The sequence below is a fragment of the Strongyloides ratti genome, scaffold srae_chrx_scaffold0000003 (genome assembly GCF_001040885.1).
Source record: "Strongyloides ratti genome assembly S_ratti_ED321, scaffold srae_chrx_scaffold0000003".
Taxonomy (NCBI): domain Eukaryota; kingdom Metazoa; phylum Nematoda; class Chromadorea; order Rhabditida; family Strongyloididae; genus Strongyloides; species Strongyloides ratti.
In genome coordinates this window covers 91303-112677 of record NW_020171511.1, presented here as the reverse complement: position 1 = coordinate 112677, position 21375 = coordinate 91303, and the positions used below count along the sequence as shown (strand labels likewise).

At 19.3% G+C, this 21375-nt stretch overlaps 4 protein-coding genes across 4 annotated transcripts; 1 reads left to right on the top strand and 3 right to left on the bottom strand.

The window, feature by feature from the left end:
- Positions 1–1393: 1393 nt before the first annotated feature.
- SRAE_X000183500 (Cytochrome b561, eukaryote domain and Cytochrome b561/ferric reductase transmembrane domain and RNA-binding protein Lupus La domain and Winged helix-turn-helix DNA-binding domain-containing protein) lies at positions 1394–5117 on the bottom strand (the record flags this gene model as incomplete). The annotated part of the gene is made up of 4 exons (XM_024653451.1): positions 1394–2326; positions 2374–2392; positions 4429–4468; positions 4538–5117. The coding sequence occupies 4 exons, from the start codon at positions 5115–5117 to the stop codon at positions 1394–1396; spliced, it is 1572 nt and encodes a 523-aa protein (XP_024499305.1).
- A 372-nt stretch (positions 5118–5489) lies between these two features.
- Positions 5490–6970, bottom strand: SRAE_X000183400 (Nicotinamide mononucleotide adenylyltransferase 1; the record flags this gene model as incomplete). The annotated part of the gene is made up of 3 exons (XM_024653440.1): positions 5490–6359; positions 6400–6845; positions 6889–6970. The coding sequence occupies 3 exons, from the start codon at positions 6968–6970 to the stop codon at positions 5490–5492; spliced, it is 1398 nt and encodes a 465-aa protein (XP_024499304.1).
- A 1482-nt stretch (positions 6971–8452) lies between these two features.
- On the bottom strand, positions 8453–9394 carry SRAE_X000183300 (Hypothetical protein; the record flags this gene model as incomplete). The annotated part of the gene is made up of 3 exons (XM_024653429.1): positions 8453–8892; positions 8944–8991; positions 9052–9394. The coding sequence occupies 3 exons, from the start codon at positions 9392–9394 to the stop codon at positions 8453–8455; spliced, it is 831 nt and encodes a 276-aa protein (XP_024499303.1).
- An 8435-nt stretch (positions 9395–17829) lies between these two features.
- On the top strand, positions 17830–21254 carry SRAE_X000183200 (Zinc finger, C2H2 domain and Zinc finger C2H2-type/integrase DNA-binding domain and Zinc finger,C2H2-like domain-containing protein; the record flags this gene model as incomplete). The annotated part of the gene is made up of 3 exons (XM_024653418.1): positions 17830–18245; positions 19437–20108; positions 20849–21254. The coding sequence occupies 3 exons, from the start codon at positions 17830–17832 to the stop codon at positions 21252–21254; spliced, it is 1494 nt and encodes a 497-aa protein (XP_024499302.1).
- Positions 21255–21375: the final 121 nt, after the last annotated feature.

The following is a 21375-nucleotide window of genomic DNA, read 5'->3' as shown; positions in this document are numbered from 1 at the left end:
TCATTAAAATCATACCCCTTTTAGAAAATCTAAAAAAATTTACAAATAAATTTGCAATAAAAATGTTTTTAAATACTTTTTAAAATCTAAATTATCATTTCCGTTTGATTTTATATTGAATGATGTGGAAATATTTTAGTTTTGAAAAAAATGACAACATCTAAATTAATGGGAAATTCCCATATTCATTTTAATTTTTCTTAGGAAAATTAAAATTTAATAACGCAATATTATATGATTTCCATTATTTAAAATAATTGATATAAATTTATCTAAAATAAAAATAGCTACAATTTTTATAAATTATATAAAAAGATTTGAAAAAATTAATAATAATATTATTAATATTTGTATGAATATAAAAAAAAACAATTTAACGTCTGTATGGTCTTATTAAATTTTTTAAATTTTATTAAAAAATGTCTAATTATAATATATAAGATAAAGCATCTTATTTTATAAGTATTTAAAAATTTAAATGATAGAAAAACTATTTAAAAAGCGTTTTCAAAATAAAAAAATCCCTTTCTTTATCTTGACTCATAAGAAAACTTCAAATATGTTCTTATACTAGTTTTATTGAAAATATAATTTATTTTAAATGTATTTAAATCAAATCTTTCATTTTATTTTTAAAAAAAATAAAATATTTTCCTTTTAATTTTAGAAATTTTTCATTTAATACAATGCAATTAAAAATTTATTTAGACAAAGAACTTTCAATTTAAACATTTTGCTAAATAATACATTGTTTGAAATCGGCCTTGATTTAATTCAATAAAAGTTTTTGAAGAAATTTGTTAAAAAAAAATTAATTTGCTAATGTATATTAAAGAAGTAATTGCATATATTTAATGAATACTTCATAGTTTTTTTTTAGAAAAAGTTTTTTTCCATAATATAGTAAATAATAGTAAACTATTTTAATGGTTTCAATTTTAATTTTAAAAATGCCTTGATTGTTCTGGAATGGTTAGATGAAAAATTAAATTACTAGAAAAATATGTAATAATCTTAATTAAATTTTTTTAAAGTAATAAAAAAAATTTGATTTTTATAAGAATCAAAATAGAATGATGAAATTGTTTAAAAAATAAATAAAAAAAATATTTATACTTTCTTGAAATCTGAAATAAAGAGTAAACTACTTTTTCAAATAACCTGTTTATAAAAGTTATAATTAAACTAATTAAATTTATTTTAATAATAAATTGTTAAACTACATATAGGTAATTACATAAAAACTTTAAAAATTTTATTTTTATTATATGAAAAAATAATTAAGAAAAAAAAAATTTATTTATTATATAGTTACTTGATTAACATTTTTTGTAAATTATTTTTTAACATTAAGAAAAAAATGTAAAATCATTAAAAATTATTTTAAATAATCTTATTTAGATAAAGCCATTTGAGCATACTTAATGTGAAGGTTATTTTTAGCTCTTAGCATTAAACCATCTGGTGAAACTTCAACAGTATCACTTGTCGACAAAATTCTTGCTATCTCTGCGACTGGATTTTGATAGTGACAAATTAATTTATATAACATATGAAATGATAACAATTGATAAATAGAAACAAATCCACCTGTTTGAGGATTTAAAACAAGTCGGCGAAAAAATAAATCTTTTATTAAATTGTCTTCAGAAAAGTAATATTCAACTTGCCGTCTTATATTTTTTTCATGTTCTATTATTTGTGGATTAATTAATGGTTGATAAGGAACCATTATTGGAACTGGATGATGAATATATCCAATAATATTAAATTGATTACTATTTTCAGGTTGAAAATGTAATGTGCTTATTAATGTTTTTGAAAAATAACTATTACCATTATTTGAAAGTTTATAATAAGCATTTTGTTCTTTATTTGTATGTAAAAAATTGTTATTGTATTTTTTATTTTGATTTTTATTGTAATTATTCTTTGTATTTAAAATATTTTGAAGTGTTGGATAATGATAGGTAATCCGATTATTTGAAGTACTTTCTAACAATTCTTTGCTTAACTTACCGTTTATTTGTTGAATTCTACTAACAGGAATACCATTATTATTTACAATAACTTTAGCATAATGTGGAAGATCAAATGTATAATTTTTTTTTGAGTTATTTAATGGAAAATAATAACCTATAGATAATTTGTCGTTTTGATTGATTTTATTCATTTTTTTATTATAATTATTTGGACCACTATTTTTATTATCCATTCTATTATTCAAGTTAACATTATTTCTATTGTTTATTCCATTTTTTGACTTATTATTTTTTCTTAAATTTTCTTTCTTTCCATCATTATATTCTGGGACGTTTCCTTTTTTCTGTTTTTGAAAAATCATTATTTTTTTTTTATTTTTTAAAATTTTACCTTAAAAATTGCGAAATATCTAAAAAAAAAATGAAAAAATGAAAATATAGTGGATAAACAAATATGATAAAGAAATAGAAATTTTATGGAAATGTATAACTTATATCATTGATTGAAACATTTTTTTTCTAAAAAAGTTATATCAAAAAGAGATGTCATGTTGTATAAAAATTTTAAAGAAAAGTGCAAATAGTCTTTTTTTAATTAAGGGAAATAATGTAAAATTTTGAAAATAAATATATTAAAAATGTAAATATTTATTTTTACATTTGTAATAATATTAAACCTTCATGTAGTAAAATAATAATAAATCAATTAAATTTTTTTTTTATAAAATTAAAATAACTTCATAGTTTTTTAAAAATTTATTATATATTTAGCTAATCAAATTATTGTACTAGAAAAGTTATCTCTAATTGTATACACACATATAATGTTAAACATATTTTATTTACAATTAATCTACTTCAATTATTTCTTTTTTTTTTTACTAATTAAATACTTTAATAATATAATGAATTGAATTATAATTTTTTTAAAATTAAATTAAATTTTTAGAAATTATTATTAAAATATATTTTATTTATTTATTACATATTTTATATAGTTAAAATGTATATTAAATATAATTAAAATGATAAGATACAAAAGTAGATAAAATATATATTTGAGGAAAAAATAATTTATACTTAAGAGTGATAACGAAAAAGGAATATTAAGAAATAATGTATACATCTAAAGTTAATTGAAAAGAAAAGTAGCAATTTTTTTTTTCAATGTTATACCAATTACAAAAGATTTTTATAAATATTTTATTACCATTCAAACTCTATTTAGTTTGTATAAAAAATTAATACTTTTTTTTTCTAAATAAAAGATATTAAAATAAAAAGTGTTCATCTTTTGATAATGCTCAAAATGATTTTTTTTTATAAATTAATAAAAGACAATTTATTTTTCTTAACTATTTAAATAATTAATATAAAAAAACATTAACATTAAAAAATTAATTATCTGTATATATATATATATATATATATATATATATACATTTTAAGCAAATTATTTTATCGAGTGAATAAAATGTTAGTTGAATAGCAATTTGATAAAAATAACTGGTACGACTTTTTTGTATGATAATTTACATGACTACATATGATGATATAGTGCTTTGTTAGATATATCAGTAGATACATGAAACTAAACATCCTGAGAAAAATTAGAAAGGAGGGAATGTCAGAAATAATAAATGGATATATATATACATACATATATTTAAATATATATATATATATATATTGATAACAATTAAAAGTACAATTATATATTATTAAATTTTTTTAAAAATAAAAAATATTATTCATAATATTAATATATATATATATATATATATATATATATATATAAATCTTATTACAAAAACAAATTTAGGAGCAACATTTTTTAAAATTTATATATTCATTTTTAAAAATTAAAAAACTATTTAAAACTAAATTGATAAGTTTTAATAAATTAAGGCAAATACAAGTTTTATTTAAAAATATAATAATAAGAGTATGATATCATTAAATATGTTTATGGTAAAATATAATATTATAAATAAGTTGTTTTTTTTTTTAATTCTTTTCTGGGTAAAATAATTATATTAAAAAAACTATGACTATTAAAAGTACAAAGTATATTTTCAAACAAATACATAACTTATTAAAAATTAATAGTGCTTACATTTTTTTATGTATATATGAAATGTGAATTTTCCCAACTAAAACATATTTTTATTTTATATCTTTAAAGTATGAAATAATTTTAATTTTAAATGATGTTAAAAATATTGAAGATAAAAGTTTAGAACAAAAGTAATAGGAAATTATATAAAATGGATATCACTAAATATTGTAAAAAATTTATTTAAAAAAAAATTCAAATAAATAATTTAATTGAACTCTTTTTTACTAAGAATTTATTTCTTTTCTAATCCAATTCTGATTGGTTACAACAAAAATTACAATAGCAACATAAAAAGATGTTGTGACACCAAAAAAGTTCATAATTAACATTTCACTACAAAAGTATCCATCAACAGTCCAACAAGTCACTAAAAAAATAGATATATTAAATATACATATATATGAAAAATTAAATTAAATTAATTTAAATTACTTACTAGCCCAAGCTGCTTTTTCACTCATCCCCATCATTATAGTTGCATAAGTAAGAACAAATATAACGAGTCCAAAATATCTATGAAATGGCATTAAACTTTTTCTTATACCAATTGAAAATCCAGGTTTCATATAACATAGAAATGAGAATACAAATTGAAATAAAAATAATGACATTGTTGACAATCCTATCCATGAATGAAGGCTCATAAAATCAGGTTTTGGTGGTTTGGCAAGTACATGTGAATCATATGCTGCAATAAATCCTATTATTGTACATATTAATGATATAAAATGTAATATAATATGTAACCATTTCAATGTTGATTTTTGTAATGATCTTAATAATCGATATATCATTATACTTGAACCTTGACAAAAAAGTAATCCAAAACTCATAAAAACAGGATGTAAACGAAATTCTTGAGCTGGTTTGCTTTTCCAACCAAAACCACCACCAAATTCATATCCCCAATAAAAAATTAATAAAAAACTTATTAATCCAATGAACTCAGCAATAAATATAGTAATTGTAGAAAAGAAATAACTTTTTTCCTTATTTTCAAAGAAATAACTTGCCATATCGAATTAAATTGTTATAGTTAGTAAAATATTTATCAATTTGTTTTTAAAACAAAGGTTAGAACTAAAAATAAAATAAGAATGTAAATAGATTGTAAGACATCAAAAACCTATAATAACATTAAGCTATATTTTTTACTATATGCCAATAACTTCATTTAAACATTAAATAAACCACTTTTATTTGAATCTTAAAAAATAATATTAAAGTGATCTAGAATGAATGATTTATTGTAATGAAAAAAAATAATGTTTTTGAAACAAATATATTTTATTTATATAAAACATATTTGATTACATCAAATGTAGTATAACAAAAATTTTATATATTTGTACATTTTAAGAGATAAATTACGAATAATGTATATTGTTTTAAACTGTACTTTCTAGAGCAAAATTTTTTCTATCAATTGAATTATTTTTATTTGCTTTTGTATTTTTTAAAGATATCATATTATTATAATCAGTATCTAATTTATTGCCACTTGAAATTTTTAACTCATTAATGTCTGTTTGTATATTTGATAATTTAGCTTTTGTTGATAAATTAAGTGAATCATACATACTTAAAAATTTTTCAACATCATTTATATCATTTTGTTGCTTATTTGAATTATCATTATGTGTTTCAACAGAATTTATATTAATTAAATTATCATCTTTTACATTTATTTTACTATCTTTGTTATTATTCATTGTAAAAGATACTTTCTTTGAATATGATGGTTTAACTTTTATATTAAATTCAAGTTCATCTGCTTGTTTTAACATTTCAGAAACCCAATGTTCATTTGCTTTTAACATTTCATCAATTCTTAAATTATCATAAATAGGTGTACATTGTCCATCATAAAATATATTTTCTAGACTTTTTGATTTTTTATAATCAGGTTTTGCCAAAGAAGTCCATATTGGTTCACCTTCTTTTTGATAGTTTAAAAAAGTTGAGTGATTTGGATATGATTCTGTCATAATATTATAACTTAAAATTTTTTCTTTTTCATTTATTTTATTGTTACATGAACATTTCTTTATACATTCTTTTTGGATATTATTATAGTTTTGGGACTCATTTTTTAATAACCTTGGAGCTGTTTTATATAACATATATTTTTCAATGTAATCAACAACATCATTCTCTGTACAATATCTAATTGTTTCATTTCTTTTTATTGCATCACGAACCTGTTGTGATGTAGAAAATTGTGTATTAAAAGTATTATCAACAAAAAAAAGATTATTCTAAAATGATTAATAATTTTTTTTTTAATAAATTAATTACCTTATGTTTTTCTAAAAATTGTCCATCTAACAAATTTGGCAGTAACTTTTGTGACTGATCAATTGATACAACAATCATACTAAACATATTTAAAAATTCTTCTAAAAAACTATTGTTATCAATTAATTTTAAAGAGGTAAAAAAATTGTTATCACAAATAAATATTATTTTTACAACATTTTTTCCAAATTCATTGTCATAATATTTTTGATAGTGTAGTGATAAATTTATAAAATAAGATAATATATTAGAAAATTCATTAACTTTCCAATTATCAGCTCTTATCCACTTTGATCGTCTGCAACATAATTTACTTAACTTAAATCTTTGGTCATTCGAAATACAATCTTCTTTTTGTGTTGTTGAGGGAAAAAAATTATTAACATGAAGGATACCTTCAGTAGCATGCTTTTTCATACAATTATTTACATAATTTTTGGCACATTCTAAAAAAAAAAAAGATATAAAAAAAGTTAAATATTATCATACCAAGTATCCTTAAATGCAAATATGTTGGTGGATTACAAACATCAGATAAAAGTAAAGCAAATGTTGTTTCATTATTATTCATGATTCTTAAAAATAAAATTAAAAAAAAAAGAAAGTGTAGAAATAATAAGTATATAATATATTAGTAATTTAGCATTTTATAAACAATAGTTTTTAATAAAATATATCATTTTAAATAACATTTAAATTTTATAACTTGTCAATCATTTATAAACCAATATATTCTTTAAAATTCATTTTTAAATACTTAGGTGTATTTTATTAACATATGTTATATTTAAGAAATTTAACCTCATAAAACCTTTCAAATTTTTCCACGATCATTATATGTATGTATTTTGTTAAATTACTCAATTGTATTATATTTCAAAATAATGTTGTGCTTTGATTAAAATCTTTCCACCTTCTGAATAAAAAACAGTTATATAATAAAAAAAAGCAATTGAGTAATAGATAATTTATTTCTATAGAATATATATTAAAACAACGTATAAATACAACGTTACTTCGATAATGTATATAATTAAAATTTTTTAAATTTATTGATAAAATATTAATTAATATATATTATATTTTTAAAGTAGTAAGTAGGTAAATAATTAAATATAAAGAATTTTTAAAAAATAATTATAACTAAATCTTTTTATTTATTATAAATTTACTATTCTCTTATTATTGAAAAATAAAATTTACCAAAAAAATAAATATTACTTATTTGGAAGTATATAGTTAATTGCTATAAATTTCAATAGAAATTAAAATGTATAAAAAATATTATGTCTAGTATCAAAAAATTTCTAAATTGCAAAAAAAAAAACTCATAAAAGTAATTTTTTCATATATTTGTAATTTTCTTTTCAAATAAGTTATATACATATATTTTTTTTGAAAAATTTTATGCTTTTTGTTAAACAATAAATGATTTAGTTAACGACATACAAACTCATCAATCATGATAAAATTATGTTCAGTAAAAAATAATTTTATAAAAAAAAATGGTTATTTTTTAAGTCAAAAAAAAATTCAATTCATTAGAGTGTTATAAATAAATTAAATTTTTCAAAAATAATTTTATCAATCTTTTATTAGAAAACATAGATTTTCGTAAATTGGAGAATCTTTTTAAAACAGATGTGACTTTGTAATAATAATATTTTAGCATATATTTTAACAATATTTAAATTATGTTAAGAAATTTCTTTTTAATTTATATTTTCACATAAAGTTAAATATTTTTTTAAATAAATAACTTTTAATATTATATTATGGTAATTTTTAAATTCCTTTTAAAGTTGGGATATTTTATTGACTTTCTAAAAACTTTTTTATTTTATTTAAAAGTAAACTTTAAAATTTGGTAAATTTATTACATACTTTGTTTAAAAAAAAAAAAATTAAAAAAGAATAAAAATAGAAAAAAAAAATTTTTAATAAATTGTGTCATAAAGCAATTTATAATACTTATCATCGTCTACCAGCAGTAATATATTCCACTTATCCTATTGTATTAAATATTGTTTTTATTTCATTATAGAGAATGAGGTTAATTATGATCGTTGTTTTCATTACATGTTGTTAAAATATTTGTCGTCGTTGAAATTTCTCCATCATCCCGAGATAACAAATATCTTTCATAATGATCTGCCGAATGACCTGTTTGCGGTCTCGTTATTACATCACGAAGTGACCTTAAGGTACAAGCACTCATTAATCTTTGATTATTTTTACGTTGTCTTTGCCTTAGATTCCATGATTTTTTAAAGGCAAGAATTATTGATAATATTCCAATAAATATGGCAATTACAAAAAGGTAATAATCACCACCATTTTTAATGGAATTATTACTAAGTGTATTTTGAATATCTTCTTTTGCGCATGTTACAATGAATAATATAAAAATTAAAAGTGTTATAATACACATATCAAGAATATTATTTTGAACTAACCAACCAATGAAACCATTATTTGAATAAAAAGAAGATACTAAACAATTTAATAAACTTAAAAATATAATTGCAAATAATAAAGCAATACATGAATAAAATATACTTGCTGTTACAGGTGTAATACAATCTATGGCAACTAAAATAAAAAAAATATTATATAAATTTATTTTTTTCTTTATTTATTTATTAACTATACCTTCATTTAAGCCAAAAAATGTTGTTATATGTGTTTTATTATTTTCATCAATGAGTTCTCCAAATTTAAGTTTTTTCCAAAAATTTCTTGCACCAATTTTATTGCAATTAAAAGTGGAAAGATTTAAAACATTAAATTCATTGACTTTATCTATATTTTTTAAAAAATACATCAAATTATCATTATTATTATAATTATGTTTGAATGAGGTATTTTTTTTAACTATAAACCATTCATTACTTCCAATTGCTATAAACATTAGTAAAGCAATAATAATATTACAGACAACTGTCGTAACATTATATTTCTTCCACGTCCATGTATAATTTTCAAGCCTTAACATATCCTTTTTTTTCAAATCTTTTCTTGATGGTTTCTATTTTTCTCTAAATAATTTTTTAATTAGTTAAAATATAATATAAAATATTTTAAATAATTAAAAGTAAATAAGAATAGATATTTTAGATAAAAGAAAATTTTATTGTTTTTATTGATACAATCGATAAAAATATATACATTTAAAAACAGTGTTGACTAACTTTGTTTGGATGTTTCTATTCATCAACTTTTTTCAGACACAACAAAATATATATCATGAGACAATATATGTGTATATGTGGTAAATATTTTAAAATAACATTTTTATTGGAATAAGGTACAAAAATCGTTTTAAGAATATTTTTAAATAAAAATAAAAAATCTAAAGTACTTAAAAAAAACTAATATTCTAAAATGTTAAAATATAATCAATAGTTTTTTAAATGTCTCCTCAAAATATTTTTTTTTCTAGAATTATAAAACTTAGTACAATTTTGTTTTTATTTTAATAACAATGTATATGTCACATGATAATATATTTTAATTATATTAACTATTTCGCATAATATAAGCTATAACATTATTAAATTTAATATAAAATGGAATGTCAATTTTTTTTTAATACTAACTAATACAAAAAATTTTTAGTAATAACTAATAAATTCATAAAAAATTGCATTTTCAATAAAGATTTAAAAAAATATTTGAATAAAAAAAAAAATATTTGTTACAATAATATAGTTAAACATAATTGTAATTTTTTTTAATAAATAAAAATATTATTAAAATATTATTGAATAAGAAATATGTAAAAAATAAATTTAAAAAATTATGAAAAAAAAAGAGAAATATGAAAGAATGTTAACTTATATTAAAATATAGTTAGTATAATATTTTTAAATATTCATAAATAGAGTATTGTTTACTTCTTATAAATTGTATATTTCTTATTATTACTAGAGCATAGGAAATAAATATCTGATTAAGATAAATCAATTTCTATTGATAAAAAAAGTATATTTATATAAGTTAAAAAAAATAGTTTATATATATTTTAATATTAACATAAGTTTAATTTATAAAATTATAATGCTTCTAAAAACATTGTCACATTTTAAATAAAATGATAAACATTGAATTTGAAACAAATGTATACATATAATCGTGTTATTTTTATACATTTGAAATATATATATTTATTTGTATAATTTATAATGCTATTTCCATTATAATAAATTGACTTTTTTGTTTAGCAATTAACTTTAATAATTATAAAAAAAAATATTAAAACTAATTATTATAGAAGGCTTTGTTATTATTTGGTAAATTAGTGTTATATAATTTATAATCAAATTATCTTTTATAAAGTATAAAAATTTAAATAAAATATTTTAAATTGTAATTAAATATAAACATTTTTTTTATACCGTCTAAATTGCAAAATCTTTTCTTTTATTTTTGATTAATTTTGATAGATTATATTGAATATATAATTAATCTAACTTCTATTCATAATAATCCAAAAACCGACAAGTAGTAAGATATTTTTCATTCATTATTTTGTCACAATTGTCATTTATAATTTTAAATGATATTGTAAAGTATAAAAAAAGTAATATTTCCTCCTTTTAACTAAACATTTAACGAGAAATAAATTAATTTACTCGATAAATTAAACTTTTAAATTTGTGAAGGTCATTAGCCATATTTATCACATTTTGAGTATGCATATAACAATCAAAGGTATCTAATCAATTGCCTTGATAAGTTATCACACATTTTATTACGCCATTTTCTTTTCCTTATACGGTCAATGAGAAAAATATATAATAAAAAAGTATTTTATTAAAAGTGACTGAAAAGATATATATTAATTATAAAAAGTGTCTTATCTCAATTCCTCATCTTTAATGTATATATATATAATTAAATAATATAAAGTGTAAAATAACTAACTGTTTAATGAATCACATAAATGTAAATAAAATTAAAATTAAAATTAAATGAGTTTTATAGATTTAAAAATGATTTAAAATTATTAATATACGATAATATGACTTTGAAATATAGGTATCAAAGTAATAAACTCGATTTTCTTTAAAACTTTTTTATCATATTTTTTATGATTAGATTAATACAAACTTTAAATGAGAATAATATAATATTTATATTATTTTTTTCTAACAAACAAGAAATACTTTTGTTAATATTGTTAAATAAATAAAAATATTTTTTATTATTTAAAACAATAAAATATATTATGATAAATGTAGTTGGTAATCTTATTTTTTATTTTATAAAAATCACATTTTATTGTTATATTTAAATAAATTTTATTATAAACAATAAATAAAAAGAAAATATAATTTATTATGAAATTAAACAATTAAATTTAATGTAAAAATTTTTATTTATTTGATTAAAATTTTTACTTATAATTATCTTAAATTTATGGTTATCTATATAATTTAAAAATAAAATACTATCCCTCGTAATGTAAAAACAAGAAACTTTTACTAATAAGAAAAAAGATACTAAGAAAAATGAATTGTCCCTTCATTAACCATATTTCTTTTTTCATCCTGATTAACCTTTCTGTCTCTTCAATATTAATACTAAACAACTCTTGACTGATTTTAATGTCATCAGTATGATAACTGTTCTATCTTTATAAATAATATATGGCCTCACAAAACCACTATCTTCTAACTTTTTGACTGATCATGAAATATAATTATACAAATATAACTTTATATACATCCAACATTTCAACAGTTACTATTTTATATTCTTTAATGATACCTACCTTTTGAAAAATTTCCTTTTTAAGACAAATTATTTTTTCACGGAAGTTGAGAATGTATCATAGATATAAATATTAATATAATGTATAATAGTAAAAAAGAAAAAAAATTCAAATCCTTTATAAAATCAAGTTTTTATAATAAAAAGTGTGATAAGAATAAATACCAATAAATTAAGGTTGTCTGGAAAATGAATTATTGTTTTAATACAGAAGTTCATGGTTATATTTTATTTATATAATACTTAAAAAAAAAATAGATACTCAAATGCCAAGATATTTATCAAAAGTTTTTTTTTTCTTTAATTCTTTTTAAATCATTTTTTTTTATAATGTTATTAAAATAAAAATTTGTTATATTTTTATTTAAAATAAAATATATATACAATATTTAAAATATTTTATTGTTTATTAATGATATTTAATAAATTAATTAATGTCAATTTAAAAGTAAAATAATTTTCATAACATCTATAAATAATTATATAAACTTTAGTGATATTTAGTTCAACAAAATGATATATTGTATGTTAACTCTTAATGTATTGATAAAGATACCTCGCTGATTGATAAATACTAAACTATTACAGTATATAGTAACGTTTAATATTATTAATCATTATTACTTTGATTAATAAATTTATGCCAATTGTAATGAAGAAATTAAGTAAATAATGGTTATATACTGTTTATAATAAAATTTCTTACCAATAATATAATTTTTCACACATAATATAATACTAAATAAAATATTTATTTGAGTATCTTTGTTTATAAAAGAATATTCATCTTTACTTGATTCACAATAATATCCTTACACATTTATTTTTTGTTTTAGAATTATGTTTTGTAAATCTATGACTTATATTTTGTTAATGGTAAAAGAACCATTTATCTTAAATTACTTCAAAAAATTTGATTTAATATACAAAAGCTAGTCATATTTAATTGTAATAATAATAAGAATATATCTATAAAAATAATCTTTGATTATTACTTAAAAAGAATAAGAGAATAATTGATATAATACAAATTATAAAAAAAAAAAGTAATTTTATCGGTGAATAAAATGAAGAGTTAAATTAATATATACTAAAACATTTTAATATGAGACAAAAATTATTTAAAATAATGAATAGATATATTTCTTCCAAATGTACAAACATTTTATTCATAAATATCCTTAAATTTAAATATTTTTAGAATTTACTATTTAAAATGTTATAATTTTATAAGTTACAAAATTTTATTTATTATAAGATATTTTATCATTAATTTGTTAATATAATTTATATTACTCCATAAATCATTAAAAGTATTTTCTTAAAACCCGTAACTAATAAATTTTTTAAATATATTATAAAATTAAAATTTTTATCTTTAACCTTATTTTAATTATTTTATTATACAGTATGAAAAAAAAAGTTCTCTTTTTTTTCTTTTTAATTATCTTATAATATAATTTTGTACTTTTTCATTAACTTTAACTCTTTTATATATATAACAGTAAACTAATATGTCATCTCTCCTTGACCATACCGTCATTATATATTGGATATTACTTTATTGTTACCTTATTATATCTAAAGATAGATAAATAAATCTTAAAGTAATTAAATAAAAAAAAAAAAAAATTTTTTTATATTAACTTTTCTGAAGTTTGATTAATTTAACTATTTGATAAGAAATATTATATACTTAACATTAATAAATACTATTTATCAATTATTATACCTAACTATAATTTTTAGATGTTAGAGTGTATCATGAGAATATTTAACATTTGATAACGATTAGAGGCTAATAAAAGTTTTTCCTCACACTATAACTTAAAATACATGATAAGAAATGGTATTAAATTTTTAAATAGTGTATTGTCATTATGTTCTTTTTATTTTTTCTACCTATCTTTAGATATTATTTTAATACACTCTTTTAAATATTTTCTTTATTATATTATATGATTAACAATTATTTAAATCCTGTATTTGTTCTCTTATCATTAAAAATTAGAAATATAATAATGATAAAAATGGCAAATTTTGTCAATAAATTAATTTTTAAATATAAAAAAAAAGTATTTTAACTTAAAATTGTAAAACATTTTAAATGCCATCTAAATATAATTATTATAATCAAGTTTGTATAATTTTATTTTTTTTTAATTATTCATTTATAAAATTGGTAAAAAAAAAAAAAAGTAACACAGTTTGTTATGAAGTATGAGTGAACGAAAATATTTGTCATTTAAAATAGCCTTGATTATTTTCTATCAAATTTTTTTGTTAATTTTTACAAAACTTCACATGCTAATTCGTTAAAGATTTGGTTGTTTATGCTTTTATTCTTTACATATGGATTTAACATATATAATTTTTGTATGAAGATTTGTTGAAATAGATAAGAAAGTATAAACAAATGAACCGACTATGAATAAAAAAATGGAATGTCAAAACATTAAAAAGAGACTATAAGAATAGACAATACAGTTAAGGTGTATCATTAATTCTCTTTCATCATCATCCAAACCAATGAGGTGGCTTTTTTAAAAAAGAAAGAGGATCTTTTTTAATTTGTCACTATTAAATTTATCGGACCTTCAGTAACATTTATAACTTTTTAACTCTTCTAACTTATCATTTTAATTTATCTAGTTTTATTAATAAATACAAGGAGAAATGTTTCTTATTAAACGTAAATGTAAATACCCTCTTTTAATCTGATTGTATTAACTTTTAATTTTTAAAATTATTTTACATGTTACCTATTTTATTGCCTCAGAATACTAAATATTTTACCTACTCTTTTAACAAAAAATTTTTTATTTTATTTTATTGTTTTATTTTTTTTTTATAAAAATATGAACCTTTAAGAAACAAAAAATTTAATTCTTTTTGTCTTTATGTAACATATCTTATAGGTATACAATTTTTATTACAAAATGTTTTTACCGATCCTGAAGATATAAAGAAACAACTTTATAGCGTCTTCATTACTACTATAAACTTTTGTAAAAATGTTATTCTTTTTAAATTAACCTTTTTTTTATAATTATTACAACATAAAATTATTTATAATTTTATACTATTTTTTTTTTCTTCATAATTTTATATGTATACAATACCTTTAAGCTATCTTTAATATTATAATTAAATTTATTAAATAATTTTTTTAATAATTTTTATATAATTATTTTATATCATCTTACTTAATAGTTTTTTTTTTTATTATAAATATTATTATATTTTAAATATTTAATTTTTTTTTCTATTAAAATTAACTTTTTATTGATAAATTATATAGCTTTTTCATCAAAAATTTATTCCTCTGTCATTATAAATTTTTGTTTTAAAGGAGTGACATTACCTTATATCGCTTAATAATTTTCCTTATTGTACCTTCTTAAGAAGGTTCTTATCTTTGTGTTTAAAATCACTCTTATCTGTGATCTTTAATAAATACAAATAAGTTATAGGCATCATGTACATGTATACTCAATGTATTTAAACTTTGATATTAATTTAATAGGAATAATTTACCTTCAAATACTAAAGAAATTCTCGCTTTACTTAAATTTATATATATTATAAATTTTTTTTTTTTCTCTGTTAAATATAGACTATTTTATTGTAAAAAAAAAAATTATCAAAAGATATTCATAATTAATTTAATGCTATATAAATTTTGAACTTTGTAGTAGAATATTAACAAATGCTATGTTTCACTAAAACAACAAAGTTTTTTTCTTTATTCCTTAAGGATATATTTTGTTTGTTTGATGGCTTTTTTTTTTCATAAAAAAAATTGATCAACGAGAAAATGCTTTTTTGACCTATTTCTGTGTAGCATTTTCAAAGACAAATTATTTGTTTGTTGTGAATTCTTTTTTTTATCTTTACCCCATATATGTTTAGCTTTACATATTTTTTTAAGATGAAAAAAAAAAATTCATTGTAAAAATTACTTAGCATTTTAAACATTCTTATAATATAATAATTTCTTTTTTATTAAGAAATATAGGTTTTCTTGATATAAAATAAATTAACTAGTGATTTGTTTTTTATTAATGATAAATAAGAATATTTTAAATAATATTTTTTTTTTCTAATTAATTAATATTTCTTTTAACCTCATGTTTTTATATTTTTTTTATAACTTTATTTATTTTTTTTTATTTTAAATGGTAAATTTCTTTAAATATATTATATTATATTAATATTTGTTATTTCCTGTAATTTATTTATAATCCTTGATAAGTTTAAGTCGAACATTATACATCTTTTCATTTTAAACTTGTTATTATAGAATATTTATAAAGAATTATTCAACATAGATACAAAAAATTTTAACTTAGCTACATCTGAATGTTGAAAGTTTATAAATGTCTATTCTCAAGAGGTTATTTTATAATAGATCAATCAAGAAAAGTTGTGATTTGATGATTGTCATGATATCTTATCTTTCTTTGTCGATCTCTTTTTATTTTTAACTCAATCCTCTAATATACAACATTACATCATCCTTTGATCTATATGTATTACAGTATATATACATTTATAAATATATATATATATATATGAATATAAATATCTTTAAATATGTTATTGAAGTACTCAATTTTATTTCCTCTATCCCTCCTATTTTCTTATCTTTAGAGGTTGAGCGTATTTGCACAATGATTAGACTATACATTTAAGAATACCTTTCTTCATCTCTTCCCTCATTTATATATATATATATATATATATAATATCAATCGTATATACATATACATTAATAATATATTAACTTCCTTATCTTTAATATTCATATTTATAATAACCTTCTTTAATGTCATAGTATTATGAAACAATTAAATTTGTCATGAGTAGATTATAATATCATAACTTAGAGGTTTACTGAAACTAATTTCAATGCAATTAAGAGGTGTGGATTCTATAAATGTATCTCTGCCTATAAAGTGAGAGACAAGAGTATTAAATAGATGATCAAGCCAACTGCGGTTGGTAGTGATAACCACTCTTTTCTGTATTTAAAAGAGACGAGTGATAACTGATTGCAGTATATTATTTTTGTGTTGTTATACAGACAACAGACCTTCTTTCTTCATATACTTATTTCCTTTCAAGTCTCTATTCTTATTTCCCTTGTACCCTCCTCCAGTACGTCGACCGCCATTTATTAAAATCATGTATATATTATATCATTCAACTGATTACTTCTCATCTTTCTCCTGAAGATACCAGAGAAGAGGCAACTAATGATAGTCAGCCTCCCATCATGATCATCATCGTTGTCATGATCTTCTGCCCTAAGCCCGTCGGCGCGGACAGCCCAGGCAATCACTTCAACCAAAATGTTGTCAATGATTTGCGCAACTCATTCTTACCATATACTCGTTTAATGTTTTTTTTTATCATTATATGATAATGGTTATATATATATATATATAAATATATATAAATATATATATTGTTACTCATTAAAATCTTTTTATTTTAGATTCATCAATTTTATAATCTTTATAATATTTCATTTATTTTGTTATTTGATAAGATTATCCAATATTTATCTTCCAGTGATTTTTAATTTATAAATTTAAATCAGTAACTTATAATAATATTTCTTGACAGGTTATTAAAATTGGATTCTTCGCAATGGACGAGAGAATTATTGTAAACACCGTTTTACATTTTCTTCAAAAATATAAAACTACGAATGATATTGAAAATATAATATATGATGGATTTTCAACAGATGCTATAAATGAAGCAGTTGAACAATTAAATTCATTGTTAAAAGATCATGGAATTTCTAATGAAATTGAAAAGTTATCCTTACTGGAATTATATAACAAATTAAATACCTGTTGTATTGAAAATATTACTTCAATGCCAAAATTTGTTATAGATGATATTGAATCTGTTCCTAACAATTTATTTGGCAAATTAACTTGCGAAACAAAACTTGATGTTATTACAGATGAAATACGTTGTCTTCGCAAAACAATGGAAGAAATTCGTCAACATTCACAACAAGGAGAAAAAAGAGTTTCACCAAGACGAAAAAAAAGGTACGTTAAAAAAAATTTGTAATAAATCTTTTTTCTTTATATTATATTAATATTTCTATTAAAATATATTATTTTTTACCTCATATATAATTGATAATATATAGTATTATAGCATCTCATGACCTTTCGGCATTCAGTGAGTCTTTAATAATTAATCGTAATCTGACAAAAAGTATATAATAATTTACTTCCATTACTTTTATATTTCTTATGATCTTAAACATATTCAATTATTTAATTATCCTTCACATCTTTATTTCGGATGTCATTTAAGATTTATAGTTGGTTCTTTTAATCCATAGGAGCGTATACATATATAAATATATATATATTTGATAAATAAAAGCGTTATAATTAACGGGTACTTTCATTAATTGAAACTGTCCTCCAATCTAGTTATGATTAGGCATTCTATATACTTCTTTACTTTATCATATTTAATCTTTCATATATAACCTCTATGTACAAGATAATGAAATAATTTATACAATTATGTGCCTTATCATAAAAATTATAGTATAGATAGATCACTTATTTTTTTTAACTAAATGAATTTTAACATCTTTTTTAATTAAAATAATATGAAGTTTATTGAAAATTAAATAAAAATATTTTTTTTAAAAATTTTATGATTGGTAATAGATACTTATTTCATTCTCATAACATAATATTATTAAGTTTTTGATTTGTAAGATTGATTAAGGGTAAAGTTTTATATTGTACTTATCATCAAAAATAGACTCAGATTGGTAAATATTATCATCTGATTAGTAGTCTATTATAACTATACTATTTCATCTTACGATAATGTAATATTATTTACTCTATAAAACGGTTGCACATTTTTCGGTAACATTAAAAAACGAGTACATTTAAAATGAACAGTCGAATGTTACCTCTAATACAGTAATCAAATATAGTGCATGTAATTTTTTAAATATAAAATATTACCTTATTACCCGATAGTTTATTTTGATAAATTATTAAAAAAATAATATCAAAATATATAAGAGGAAAAATTAAATAAAAATTTGTTTAAAAAAATAAAATTATTATTTAAATAGGATGTTGTTGTATAGTAATTATTATAGAACATAAAATAATAAGTAAATATATATATATATATATATATACATTCATTTGATATTAAAAAAAATGAAAAAAAAAAAACTAAGTAAATTTTATTTTTAGACGCTTATCAGCGGAATTAAGATTACAAAAAAATGGTACATCAATAGCTGATGATTGTTCTAGTAGTTCAGGAGATTTACAACATACAGGTCATAATAGTTTTTGTTCCTCCTCATCCTCATCAACATCTATAATTGGAAGTGTATCATCACCATCTAGTTGTATAACAAATGATATAAATTCTGGAAATCAAAATTTAAATGCATATCTTTCAAATCATTCAACACCTACATCAAATACAATAACAAAAAAAGATTCATCAAGAAGAACAGGAGGAAAATTGGCTAATTGTGTTCAGCGTCTTACTGATCGTCTTGGATCTCAAAAAGAATCTGCATCTCCAAATGATATTGAAACATCTGATTCACCGTCATCAGAAGTTGACAATGGTATTTCATCATCACCTGCTACAACAGGAATGTTATTTGATAATTTTTTAAATCAAGGTATTCCACTTTATACAGCACTAAATCCAAATTTTTTTGGTAAAAAAATTCATCCACAAATTAGTAATCCTTTTACAATTGATTCATCAATGAATGGTACATCTGGTCCAGGAATGGAATATTTATCATTACTTTTTTCAAATGCTGCAAGAAATTTTACTTCACAAAATAAACAATTCCCAATGACAGTACCAACAAATGTTGGTGATGATCTTATTTCATCAAGGTATGTTTAAATGAAAAAGTCAAATTTACATATATGGGGAGAGGTGGAGCAAGGGGGTAAAATGAAGATATTATATTAATAATATATTATTGGATATTTTTGGAACTGATTGGTTAATATTTTTAAAAATATTTAATTTATTTGTTTATATAATTGAGCACAAATAATTAACGATATAGTATACAGATCATAAGTTAACCTCGAGTCCTCCTTTTCTTTCTATCTCTTTTTCTCTCAAATTTATCATCCTTTAAAATTTGACATCTTCTTAGTTTAACTTTCTTAATGACCTTATTAGAATGTTCCAAGTAATGAACAGTATTATATTTAAAATTTACATTGATATCATTAATTGCGTCAACCAATTTAAACTGTAAATACATTACATATAACGACATATTTAGAAGCAATCATATCATATACATATATATATATATATAAATATATATTTATATAATATAGTATAATATTAGTTAAATTGTTAGAATGTGAAATATATTTATAAGTAAAAGAGTAAGATGGATGATCACCTCTCATTAATTAAGGTTGATTCAAACTTGTTAATTTATTAGTAGACTGAAAAATAGAGTAACTGTTAAAACTCAATTTATCAACCTATTTATAATATGGCTACACATCAAAATTAAAGGGAATTTATTTTTAAAATTAAATTTTATCATAAATATCATGTAAAAATAATAATTTTATTTAATATTATAATTAATAATACATATTTTTAGTCAAAAAGTAAATATTAATGAAAAGGAACCTTCTGTTAAAATGGAAATTGATAATTGTGATGCTGATAAACTTTGGGCTGATATAAATCCATCACTTTCTAGTGGAAACATTATTGATTTTGGAGGTAATCAAGAAGAAATTAAATCTGATTCTGATAAACCGTTTGTATGTGAACAAGAAAATTGTAATAAACGATTTGCTAACAAATTTCTTTTAAAAAAACATCAATTTATTCATACCGGTTTACGTCCACATGCATGTCCATATTGTCAAAAAAGGTTCAATAGAAAGGATAATTTATTGCGTCACAAGAAGACTCATACTCAAGCAGGTATGTCAATAGATGATACAAAAAGATGCGGTTTTTTGATCAAGAGCGAAGCAGCAGGCGATTTAGTCTGTTAAATATTAAATACATTTATTATAATATAATTATTATATATTGCCATTATTTTTTGGCCAAAAATGTTTTTTTATATAGATGATTTTCTTTTACAAAAAAAAAGATGCTGAATGCAAAAAAAAT